This window comes from Pagrus pagrus (assembly GCF_965226575.1).
Source record: "Pagrus pagrus genome assembly, chromosome: 12".
Lineage (NCBI taxonomy): Eukaryota > Metazoa > Chordata > Actinopteri > Spariformes > Sparidae > Pagrus > Pagrus pagrus.
The window spans coordinates 5,604,437-5,617,339 of record NC_140196.1 but is presented as its reverse complement, the minus strand read 5'-3'; the positions used below and the strand labels follow the sequence as shown (position 1 = coordinate 5,617,339).

General features: G+C 40.3%; 1 protein-coding gene across 1 annotated transcript in view; it reads left to right on the top strand.

Annotated features, from left to right (window-relative positions):
- Positions 1–12,903, top strand: part of LOC311266742 (calsyntenin-2-like) — a 151,844-nt gene that overhangs the window by 115,215 nt on the left and 23,726 nt on the right. Inside the window, exon 9 of the mRNA XM_084369264.1 lies at positions 1,792–1,913. Within this exon, the coding sequence (XP_084225390.1) occupies positions 1,792–1,913 (122 nt within the window). The remainder of the gene's footprint in view (positions 1–1,791; positions 1,914–12,903) is intronic.

Here is a 12,903-nt window from a genome sequence, read left to right as displayed (position 1 = left end):
TAGACCATCAGAATCTTATAAACCCTTCTTTCATTGCAACTGTTTGCTTAAGGATGTGAATGGTAGCAGAAGACTTATGAGGGCCAGATCTGTTTGTGTTTTGTATACCATCATTCCTTTGGCTGAAATGAGAACAAAACAAAAAAAATAAAATAAATTAGCATGATAATTATGGCAATATTATCTCAGTAGCAACATGGTAGTGTAATTACCCCAATATTTTCAATCACATGTTCAAAACCCAGTACATTTATCCCGCTAATTTAAATGTTTGCGGCAATTCTGTGGTAATGGTAAAATACAAAGCACCATTTTAAATGAAATGTTGTGGCGCTACAGAGATGCCCTGGACTACAAAGATGACTCTAGAGATGTAAGGGAACATTGTTCGGTACAGACCCAATCGAAAATCACATCATTATTTTTCTATATTTTGTAAGAATACAAAAAAATTGTAAAATTGTGACTCAAATCCATCAAAATGTTTCTTTTTTTGCCTCTAGTTTTTCTTAAAAACATTCTTTATTTTTTTTGTTAGTAAAGAATATTACATTTAACTGGGTTGCATTGGGGTTGAGACCTTTATTACGATAAATCAAAAATATTGCCTAGTCATGTTTTGATGCATTTATACAAGGTTGGAATGACTAATGCTCTTTATCTGTTGACACCAATGATCATAAAAACGAAACAAACAGTGTCTTTGAAAGAGGAGCACTACTTCATCTATGTGATGTTGGGGTGTGTTTAGAGGAGAATCTATTGCACACAGCACACCTCGTACCCCCTAAAGCTTATTTAGTGCATTGTAAAAGCAGAGCAAGTGGGACTTGCCTTTAGTTGCCATCTCCAACAGTCGGCAGTCGATAATGAAAAACTAGACACGCCAGCAGCGTGCACTCTGTGACCACACTCACTGGACCCTTTCTGTCATGCTGACAGCTGTGTTTTGATGTGGAGAACCCATTTGCAGTGACTGAAAAGGCTTTCTCACAGCTGTACTGTTTGACATTTTGTGGATGGTCTTGGAGATCAAACTGCCTCCATATGAAAACTTAAAAGGGAGCTTTGCCGATTTTCAGTCAGCTTTGTACGACTACAATTTAAGTAGTTCATTTTGCCTGCACCCAGAGCCTCTTTAACGGGCAAAAATAAGCCAATGACGTAAAACGTGTCATCTGGAGGATTTTAGGGTATAGTACAGTACAGATTGTTCCACAGTTTGTTGAGATGACCCTCACCTGTGTCAAACTGTCTAAACTAAGCATACCTTTAGATATGTCTTGATAAATGTCTTGAACATCAAATACAGATGAACCCAAAGGAGCTGAAATTAACTTAACTTAGATGAACAATTTTTATTCAGCACTCACACTTCTCCATGTTTCACCATCCGCCTTGCACAATACAATTTTTTGTGCAAGCATCAGGTTTCCCAAGTGACTCTTTGTCCTCTTTGTGTAAGACCGAGACCTTCAAAAAGTGGAGACCGATCTCAAGTACTACTGTACAATACTAACAGGCAGTGCTGATATACTATAAACCAAGATTCTGTTACTACTGTACACTGCTTATTTCTTCCCTAAAATTATTTCAGAAACATATTTTAACAGACTATTCAGCTACAATAGAGAAGAAGACTGTGAAGAAGATTGTGAGCCAGAAGTGATGCTATATTGTGAAAACGGAGGCTCATTGTCTATTTATCTCCTTAAACGTTTGTCTGATGTAGAATTATGTGTAATTGTGTATATTCTGTCTTTGTGTGATAACGCATGCTTCCTGTTGCAGAAATGAACCGCCACCATTACTCCCTGTACGTCCACAACTGCCGCCTGGTGTTTCTGCTCAGAAGAGATTTCACTCAGGTCGACACTTTCAGACCCGCTGAGTTCCACTGGAAACTGGAGCAGGTGAGGAGTGTGTGTGTGCGTGTGTGTTTGTGTGTGTGTAAGCTTGTCTGTGTCCTATTTGAGCTCGAGCATAGATTGAGGCTGATTTTCTACAGCAGGTGAGGGGCTATCATTATTTGCGTAGTGAAGGGAGAAGCTCTCCGTTCTAATTACCACAGGCCCTCCATCACTTTCTTCTACTCGCTGTAGGAGATAAGAGGGGAGAAGACACCGTTATCCAACGCACACAGACACACAGAACCTCACACCCACAAACACAAGCATAGACCCAATTTGGAAAAGTCTTTTTAGTTATGGATAATAGCTCACCTAGCAGCAGATCTCTATTATCTGTCATGGTTCTGGTGAGTTGTTGAACTAATTTGCAGTCAAGCTTCAGTCCTGCAGAAAGCCTTTGAAATGAAAATGTTGCACCATGTGAATTGTTTCAGATAGAAAAAAATTTAATTCCCGCTGAATGTTGCACAGCGCTTTTCCTACTGGAATAACCCTGCAGATGTACACACGATGGTGCAATAATTACCTCTAAATTACATTACACACAGTAGCCAGGTATTTTATCTGGGTAGAAAGACAGAAATGTGAGGTCTTAGACTGCAAATTGACATCTTATTTTTGCGCAGACATTACAAGTGAGGATCAAGACCAGTAACTGTGACGTTGGAGGGATTAAAGGTCTTGCTGAAGGACACCTCAGTAAGGTTGACGCTTGAGTGAGAATCATCTGTCTGAGCGTCTAGTCAGTCCAGCTCAGTAGGCAGCCAGCCAACAGAGAAAATCCTAGTGTAAAAATAAAATAAAGTCCCTGGAGTCAGAGTGATTTTCATGATAAGCCAATGAACTCTCTTACACGGGAATCCCCTCCTTCCACAGACTCTCCCCAGCTCACTAATAATGGATAGTAGATGTAGATCTAATCTAATTGTTCACCCTTGGGATACAGCATATATCCTCCTCATACTGAAAATGCTTCATAATTACAGCAAGCTCTCCGGAGTTTTTGCTCACTAAGCAGATTATCAGAGATTTGTGTTTGAGTCTTTCCGTGTTCGTGCACTCTTGGGCATGTGACCATGTATCAGCATGCACGTCTACTCTCTGTTGTAATTGTATTTACAGGTTTGCTTGTGCTATGCAGTTAATCCTTATGTGTCTCTTTGGCGCTATCTCTGTTGGTGTTTGTGTGACCCTTTCAACCAGCTGGTCATTTGTTCTGGGTCAAAGGTAGATTGAAAAGTTTTTTCTCAGTCCAGTGTTTGTTTTCTCTCGAGGCCCACAGAGGCCAATGTGACAAAAAGAAGGGCAGCCAAGAGGTCGACTGAGTTTTCTTCGCAAACAACCTCAAGACGCACTTCTCTTTCAGTCTCTTTTTTTGCTCTCGCGCTCTCTTTATAATTCCTTCCCACACACATAAACAGAACGTAGACGGTAGGGATCACTTCTCAGATGGATCTTGAGAAGGAACATGGACGATGCCTGCTGTGCAGTCAAAGAGAATAGGTGATGAGTTACTCACCAGTACAAATCACTTGTGCAGTATTTCTACATTAAATATGAATGGGAACTGATCTGAAATACAGGAGGTTAATGTGAGAAACCACATGATAAGAGCGTGAATGGACAAAGTGAAGGAAAATAATACTCGGCTTAACCTGCTGTATATAGGTACAGTATGTCTGCTTATGGTAATGGTTTCCTGAATCTCTTAAAAGACGATTGTTTTGGCAAATGTTGATCATGCACTTACATGGCAGTAGGAAGATCAGTACATTAGAGAAGCTGGCTTTGTGTGAATTCCTGTAATTAGAAAACATGGCTTGCAGCTTGATTCAATTATTGACTTCGGCTACTGCCAATGAAAAAACTGTGTGTCTTTTTTTTTCCACAATTGCTGTACGTCTGTGTCATTGTTTAATGTGCCCTAAAGCGGCACATTAAACAATATATTACGTCAAAGGGAAGTGAGCACAGTGTTTTAGCAAACAGCAGCAGCCTTCTACAAATACAAGAGCCTGTTTTGGGTCTGTTTATTTTGGATGCCAGAAGCTTTACTGCACTGCACAACTCAAGTGGAAATGCAGCCATTTTTTATCTTGAATGATGATTGTCTGAACCAACAATATAGTTTGTGTTTCTCATGTATAATTCATAAAGTACTTAGTCAGCTTCCACCACTTATAATGAGTTAATCTCTGAAAATGGCAAAACTTTGGAGGTAGTTATGTCCTAGGCTTGTGACCTCGAGGGACAGGGTCTTGATATCAACTCATTCACTTTAAGTTCGTGCACAGATTTTATGTCACACACTGCAGGCGCGTCTGTAAATCAGAATACCGTGGACAAGTGTCTTGAAAATATTCTGAACATCCCTATTCCTAAACAGTCCACCTTATTTTTTTTCGATGACAGCTCCAGACTCAGTGATAGCACCAGGTTAGCCCTTAGGAAGATTATTTTCTGCAGGTTTAACTGCCACCAACAAGACGATAATACACTCATGCTTCTCCCCTGTGCCTCCATCGATGAAAGAATGGGTGAATCATTTTAGGGATATTGCTCGCATAGAAAGCTGTAATTCATAAAGCACAGGCATCCACTGTCGAGGCTTGGGATATCCTCAGTTGTTCTCTTTTGATCCAACTATTTCTTCTACAGATATATTTTGCCACTTTGTTAGATTGTACAACAACCTACACTGTTTGTTTTTCTTTGTTTTTTTACATTTATCTTTTTTTTTGGCAGAGCACTGGTGGCGTCTATATAGTTTGTGTTACATGTTGTCTAAATGATCTTGAAGCTTTTATTTTAAGGTAAAAAAAAGTTACATAATGTTGACTTAATTAGTTTTTTGCTTTTTTGTAAAAAAAAAAACTACGACTTTCTGAGCAAAGAAAACTTATCCAATTACATAAATAGCTTGAAAATGGATGTGTAGTATCTAACCTCAGTGATCCTCATCATTTTGTCTTTATGCATCGGAGCTGCTACAGTGCCTCAAGGTGACTAATGAGAACATGAGTAGTAGAGACTGTTTAAAAAGGAGTATGGTGGACGGAGGGAAAAAGGAGAAGAGGTGTCAAAGCTGCTTCGTACTGTCCTTGTTCCTCCAGCACTTAGAAAGGACACTCAATGGCTTCCGCAGCAACTCCATTTAGCTCTATTGATTTTGCAATTCTCACCCCACGAGAGGAGGGGGCCAGAGAGGGATGAAAGGAAGCTGGCAGAGAGAGAGCGAGAGAGGAAGAGGCTTCCATTTTCCATGTCGATCGAACACACTGAAGGAATGTCACATCTGACAAAAACCTTTACACGTCTACCAGCACTGACTTATTTGTGAGCGTATGTGGGAGCACAACCATGCACGCACACACACACACACACACACACACACACACACACACACACACAGGATGCTTATTTTCCTTCCTCTTTTTTAGCTGTGGTAATGGTCTTGTGGATGGATCACTCCTCTCTACACACATTTATCACTCTCCATGAGTCTAGAGGGCCTATCAGTTGAATCCAGGTGTTCAAAAGGTGTTCACTCACAGTCAAAGGGTGCTATAGAAATCAAGATTCACTCCTCTAACGTCCTGTAAGCTAAAGATGAATGTTATGTGTCCAAACATGCAAACGAAGTTGGACAAAACAGAGGAAGAGGGACAAAAAGATAAAGAAGAATTAATTTCCAACTATCTGGGCCATTTTATAATAAAGCTACGGACCAGGTTTGCCCAGTTTGGCAAGATAAAGAACAACTGTGTTTGGCATTGATCTAAATCCTTATAAATGAGGTGTTATTTGCTCACAGCAGGGTCCTCAGAGTAGGAAAAAAAATCCATGTTAACAGAGGGGTGAGAGTTTAGACAAACACGCTGTAATTTTCTCAGCTGAGGCCTGAGATTTTAAAAAAGGATAAGTCGAGGGGCCAAAGATTTATTGTGTTTGCAGCTGTTTCACATCAATCCAAGATAACTGAACAATTCACAAATCACTGTGAATCACTGTTAAACTTTCCAATTTCGCCAATTACATGCTGCTCCAGACAGCTGCTGACCCCCTGCTGTTTATCATTTATATCTGAGTTCGATTATAGGCACTGAATGTTGGAGCAGCACAAAATCACCCTCCTATACAGCACCTGCAATTATCTGCCTTATCTGCCTGCTATAATCATGCTTGTTGTGCCCCTGTCCTGTGTTGATTAGAAGCCTTCCTTTGTTATTGAGGAGATTAATTGGGCTGTGGTGGTGGTGGTGGTGGTAGTGGTGGTGGTGATAGTGTGCTGCCTCTCTGCATGTTTGCAGCAGTTACCAGGAGAGATTGAAGTGCCTATTCAGATAGAGATTGAAGTTCATCTCAAACACGAGAGACTGACTGCAAAGTCTTTCCGTTCAGTTATCGGTATGCTTAGAATGCACTTAGCGGTATAGAAGTGCTGTTTCTTAAGGGTTGAGGCAAAAAGTATCAGGAATGACAGTGCAAGAGGGGGGTGTTTGTTTACCACACAGGTGAGAAGTGATCTCGTAAAAGTTTAAAAAAATGTCTCCTTCAAGTGATGTGCCTTTTGTTGCGCCAAAGACTCACATAAATCCATACTTTCTTTCAGTCAGCAGCATTTTTTTCTGGCCTTGCTGTGTTTATTCGCTTTCCTGCGTTAATATTCTTTGCTGTGAGTCACTCTGATTTTGCAAGTCATGCTATTGCAAGGACTCTGTATTCAGCATACTTTAGCATTAAGGAGCTCAAGCTGACAATGATGAAACACACATTTTTTTTGCTTTTTTCATAAGAGCAAAACAGGAAAAAAAACGCGAGCAACGAGAAGATATTGAGCATGGCCTCTAGCATGTACATTTTCATTGTGCGCGTGTGTTTATTTTATTTCTGGCTTCTATTTTGCAAATGAACTCATTTGAGAGCTCAGCTGTAGGCACTTCCTGTGTTATTCCCACAGTATGCAGAGCTGCTGCCTCTCACTGATTGTGTATGTCTTTGCAGTGAGTGCATGTAAGAGGCGGCGTACCTAATTCCACTATCTGCTGCTTATAGACCACTCAGAAGACGTGCTGAGTGCACTCTAAGCAGCACTACATACAAGCATCCAGTCAGCACGCTAATGTATTGACAGCTTGTTTCTTCCATTCCTCCATTTTCCATCTTCTCTCCCTCTGTCCTTCTGTCTCATCACTTATCTTTGCTCTTCCTCCTCGAAGTCCTTTAGGCAAAAAAAAGGGCTTTTTCAGGCTGACCCTAAATGTACAATTTAAATAATTCACTGATATGATATTGCTGCATTTGAGCAGGTGAGATTACAGAGGAGACAGGCGGATTGAAAAAGGGTTTTTAAAAATCCATCAATTTCAAAGCCGACCTTTGACTTGAAGTGACAGAAACGTTTTGCATTCTTATTTAATCTTGTGCCTCACATCTTTCTTTGTTTAGGTTTTTCTTGTGTGTCACTTACATGAATCAGATGCCTCAGATAGCTTCCCTTTATCCACGTCACTTTGGTAAAACTTCTCAGAGCACACCTTGATGCAATCTCACAGTCTTAACTATATTTTTCTTTTCAACTAGGACTTAACTTTTTTCATTGGGACAATATTTCCTTTTAGTTGTGAGTGTTACTTTGTCTGGTTTAGTGTGTTTTATGCACAGACTGTTGAGCAAATCTCTTCCCGTCCTTCTTCTACTGTTTTTTCTTTCTTTCACCATCCTTGTCATTCCCTCCTACCACACTGACACATAATAGGCTGGCATCAATAATGCAGTGCCACAACAGAGGCAGAAGAGAGGAGAGGGAAGGCGAGGAATGTGAGTAGGAACAAAGGAGATGAAAAGGGAAAGAGAAGAGGGGTGCAGGTTAGGAAGGAGTGATGAGGTGGAAGCGTGGATAGCGGAAAAGGGAAACACAGAAGAAAGTAGATTAGACAAAGGGGTGTGGAAGAGGACAGATGAGACGAACAGAGAAGGAGGAAAGGAGGATAGTGGTGCCTGAGGGCAAAGCTTCAGATTTCTTGAAATTATCTAGTGGATGCTGCTTTCACAAGAGTAAGCAATCACTATGTTTAGAGTGGACAACAGCAAAAGAATATTGGCAGCGTAGAAAGAAATATCATCCAGCGATCATAACCAATCATTATACTGCTCACGTTGGCAAAAATCCTAACTATTTCGGCTCGTGGCTCTAATGCCAAAGCAAAGATCAGTGGTCTAAATGTGGATCCCTGCTGGGCACACTGTTATATTTGGTTAGTATCCATATAAAGTCCATATAAGGTCTCCTCCCATTCCAGACCTCTCCAGTGCATCAAAATAAACTTGACCTCATTAGAGGGCTTCTCAGCAGCCAGCAGAACGTCCTCATTATTCTGTTTATGTCAGCAGATTTAAAATGCCCCACTGCTATCTGTGAAGGGTTTGTGTTTGGTTTTTCTCCCCTAGCAGGATACACAGTAAGCCAATCCGGAGAATAACCTGAATTTTATTACCTTTATTTGGCACAAAAAAAAGATTTGTGACTGTGCTGTCATTGTTAGTGGTTGGTGTAAGGCAGAGCAGGCCGGCTCTAATTGTTTTGCCTGATATCTTTTGGGTGACAGCCTGATTTCAGCCTCTAGACTGTATAGTATTTTCAAGGTCCAATAGGCTCTTAAGATCTCCCTTCCTCCGTGCTCGTGTATAAGATGTAATAGCCACTTGTAAATACACCATGGCAGATTTCCACGAGATAGACGGGCTTATCTCCAGTGTTTTATTCTCAACAATAAAACTCTGCTATTGCATGGAAATATACTCAACAAAGGGAATGTGGCTCAGTAAGGTATCTGCAAGCTGGATCTTTGTAAGGAAGGGAGATGGTTACAGTCAGAGGAATGATCAAAAAGTGTCTGGTTACTGATCATACAGTCCCTGACCCTGTTCAACGCACTTCTTAAGAACAAGGAAGTCATCTATCTTGGAGAATACCTGGATGGATACTCGATTTTGTTTAAATCCAGATACAAAACTGGTCCAAATTTGAAGTTTATGGCATTAGTGTTGTCTTTTCCTGGTTTTAAAGGCTGCATTACAGTAAAGTGATGTAATTGTCTTGTTCTAATACTTGCCTTTACCCCCTTAGTCTTTGTATCCACGTTACTGATGTTATGTTTGTCGAAAATCTCATTGTGTTAGTGTTTTGTGAAAGTACCAATAGTCATCTCCACTATATTGTCCCAATATTGATATCAAGATATTTGGTCAAACAATATTGTGATATTTGATCTTGTCACCCAGTCCTACAGTATATGTGTCAATATTGTAGCAGGTTTAGAAACACAAAGTGTCCTCAGTAGGAGGAGAGCAATTTAGCAAAGTCTAAGAGAGAGAGAGTGTTGGAGTGCAAATACTTTGGAGAATGGCCTCTTTCCCATTAAGGAAGTCAGACAGAAGTACAGTCCTCCTTATCTGCTATTTAAGCCAAGATAAAAATAAAAGAAGAAAAGTGTGTTAATAGTTCTCCTCATACTTTTGGAGTACTGGGATGACTAAAGCACCAATTCTTCCTCTTCAGACTTGTCATTTCAGAACATAAACAGGTTAAACAAAATTTGTTAATCATGGCCCCTAGAGGAAACGCCTGAAATGTGTCTCCTGTGAACACTTTCAATCTAAAATAACTTTGGTCTTAAAATCTAGTGTATTTATTTATTTAAAGCGTGACTACTCACCATGCCTCTGAATCTTCTTTATGTCAAGCTTCTCATATGTTTCCCAGCATCTAGTCCACAGCTTGTTCAGTCAAAGTTTTTTTCATCTTTGTCTTAGTTCAGGGATCCTGCCTGTCAAAGGTAGTTTGTAAGTTTGTAGATGGAATAGGGCATTTCATGTCAGTGATCCTTCTGCCATTGTCTGAAAAGCAACTGTTCATTCTGTCGAGAGTAGTTTGGAGCTGAACTTCTGCTCCACTTGGACGCAAATCTTCACCGAGCGATGAAAGGACGCACAGATAATGTTTTCATCGGAGGAAATGTTGTTGCCATTTTCCACTTTTCTCTTCTAGCAGGCCATGTTTACCAATCCATAGAAAGGAAAGATAAACATTGCCTTTTCTTAGAGTTTCTCATGAATTACTGTCTCCATCAGTTATTCAGCTAGAGTGGTTTAGTCCATCAAAAAGGTATAAATGTCTGCATTGATAGTGGCAAATCAAAAGTGATCTCTATCTTATCACTGAGTGCATCATGTAACCCCCATTTTAAAGTACTTTTTCAAAGCATTCAGCTTTTAGTGTTAGAAAACAACCATTTAATTTAAATTGAAGTCCAAGAAAAATGTATTTTAAAGTGCATCTACTTCAGCAGAGATCTGGTCTTAGTGTCTCTCAGCCTCTGCCACTGTTTCTCTCTCTCCCTCTCTGTTGTGGGACTCTTCTGCTGATTCTGTTCGTCCTAAGCAGGCCTGCAACCTGCTCGGGGACCGGCTCATTACAGCGTTTCAGCATTCATTGTCTTGTTACACCGTTGCAGAGGAGAAATACTTTCAAGCTTCCACTGACTAATGTGCCTTCAGACAGCCATTGTGTGTACAAACATGCCTCAGCAGCAGGAAGAGTGCAGCTGATGGTATCTACTAATGATGTGCGCGCGTGCGTGCTGGCATGTGTGAGCGTTTGTAAATGTGGGGGGATGATTTCTCAAGTTAAGAAAGTAACAACGCAAACAAACTGAGTGCTGGATTGAACTCAGGGCTGTAACTTTTCTTACAATAGTCACATGCAGTCTGTATTTATTAAAAATGAACACATTTTTATTTGTCCTTAGTGCCTGTCAGCTTTCCTTTGTCCTTTCAAGGAAAAGTTCACCCAAAAATGTAAATTCAGTCATTACCTACTCACCTCAATGCAGATGGAAAGTCAGGTGAATATTTCGCAGTCCACAAAACATTTCTAGAGCTTCACAGTAAAACAACGTTGCAGCATTCGCCTAAACAACTGAAGTAGATTTCAGCAGTTTGTCTTATAAAACAATAAGACAAACTGCTGAAAAATAGAGCATAAAATAGCTCCATACAGCTCGAGTGGCTAAATCTCCAGAAGCCCAGGAAGCCCCAAAAGATGTTATTTACACCCTTTTTTCCGGCTGAAATATTCACTGCAGCTGCTATGTTATACTATAAGCACCCTGTCTGAAGTGGGTGCACGAGCTCGACTGTGCATCGAGGGTGTAAATACTGTCATTTCAAATCAATTTGGGATTTCGTGGCTTCCAGAGACTTGGATTACACCAGATGAGCTGCTTAGAGCCATTTTATTTACAAAACAGCCATTATGCAATGTTGTTTTGTTGTGAAGCTCCAGAAATGTATTGTGGACTATGAAACTTCACCCGACTTTCCATGGATAACTTATCCTTTAATATTCATGTCTTGAAGTCTGATTATGCGAAAGGGAAAGCTCCTTGTAAGGATTCTCAAACACACAGTCACTGTACATGTATTTCTGAACAGCCGAATAGCCGTAGACGACATTATTTGTTCATGCCCTCTATTTCTGCCATTCAGTCGAGCATTAGTTATCAGTTACCACGCTCAAAGACACAAACAGAGAAGAATAATGACAGGGAGCACAAGATAAGAGATCAGTCTCCCTGTTTGAGAAAAATAATGTAACTCAGTTTGTTGGTGTTTATTGTCATACTGGTTAAGCTTCATGGAAATGTTTCTTAGAGCTTTTTTTTATTTTCCAAGGGTTTTTTTTATCCCATGCTAGCTGCAAGGCTCTATTAATAGTCTTGTCTGCCCATTGGTTGGTCCACAACTTTGGTCTAGATTTTAAATAGCTCAACGCGTATCGGATGGATTGCCATGAATGTTGGCACAGATATTTATGAGTCCCAGAGGAGGAATCCCAATTACTTTGATACATCACCACATGACCTGCATGTTCATGTGGTGACGTAGAGAGGAGGGAGGGGATTGCTAACTGCAGTTTGGCTAAAATGACGACAACATTAATGCTGATCAGCCAATGTAAGCATGCTAACGCAGTAGAGTCTAAGATGGTGAATGTGGTAGGACCATTGTATCTGCTAAATATTTACAGGTTTAGCATGCTAGTGTTAGCATTTAGCTCTAAGTACAGCCTCACAGAGCTCACAGAGATTATTAATTGCGTTTCAGGCAGTATATTACAATGTGCTTATCGTGCATGTTCATATTGCGAAGACACTGAAAATACAATGCATCGGTCAGCACCACATGATAAAGCCCAACAAGTCCAAATTATTCAGATGCCTCTTCTAACTCTACTTTTTCAGCATCTATCTTTTTCATTGACCTCCACAGACAATCAACCTGCCAGCGGCTAAATGAAAGTGGCAATTCATTCTGCCTGTCTAGTCAATATTAATGACGTATGCTTGAAATCAGATGATATCTCAATCTGTGTACAGTACAGGAATCAGAAAACAGACCAGGTTATACTTAACTTTATTTATGTTTTTTGGATAGCAGATGCTACTCTCTGACTTTAAATGGTGAAGTTCAGATCGACTTGCAGCCTTAGAAAAAAAGCAATCCAGTTAATAGCATACTAACTAGTTATCTCGGTTTTTTGCTGTTAGATGCGATGACCTGTGGGAATATCTGTCTTATCACGCCGGAAAGGGTGAGACACTACCTTCTAAATCGAACATCCCCGGAGATTCCTGTTTGCTCCTACAGAGGTCTCAATCCCATTAGTATATCACAGCTTGAGTAAACTACTAATGTGTTTGTGTGTGTGTGGCCACTGAGCCTGAGAAAAGAACTCTAACAAAATGAAAATCCATCTAAACGTTGAATCCGTCCCTGCTGTTCTGCACTGTGCATCTCAAATTAGCAGATATTCTCCTCTTCAGCGCAGATAAATTGTTTGCTGTTAATTCAACCGAATCCTTCACAACAGACTGATTACAGAACAACAGATGCTGTGGCCATAAGACGAGCGAGAATAAAGTGAAGACTT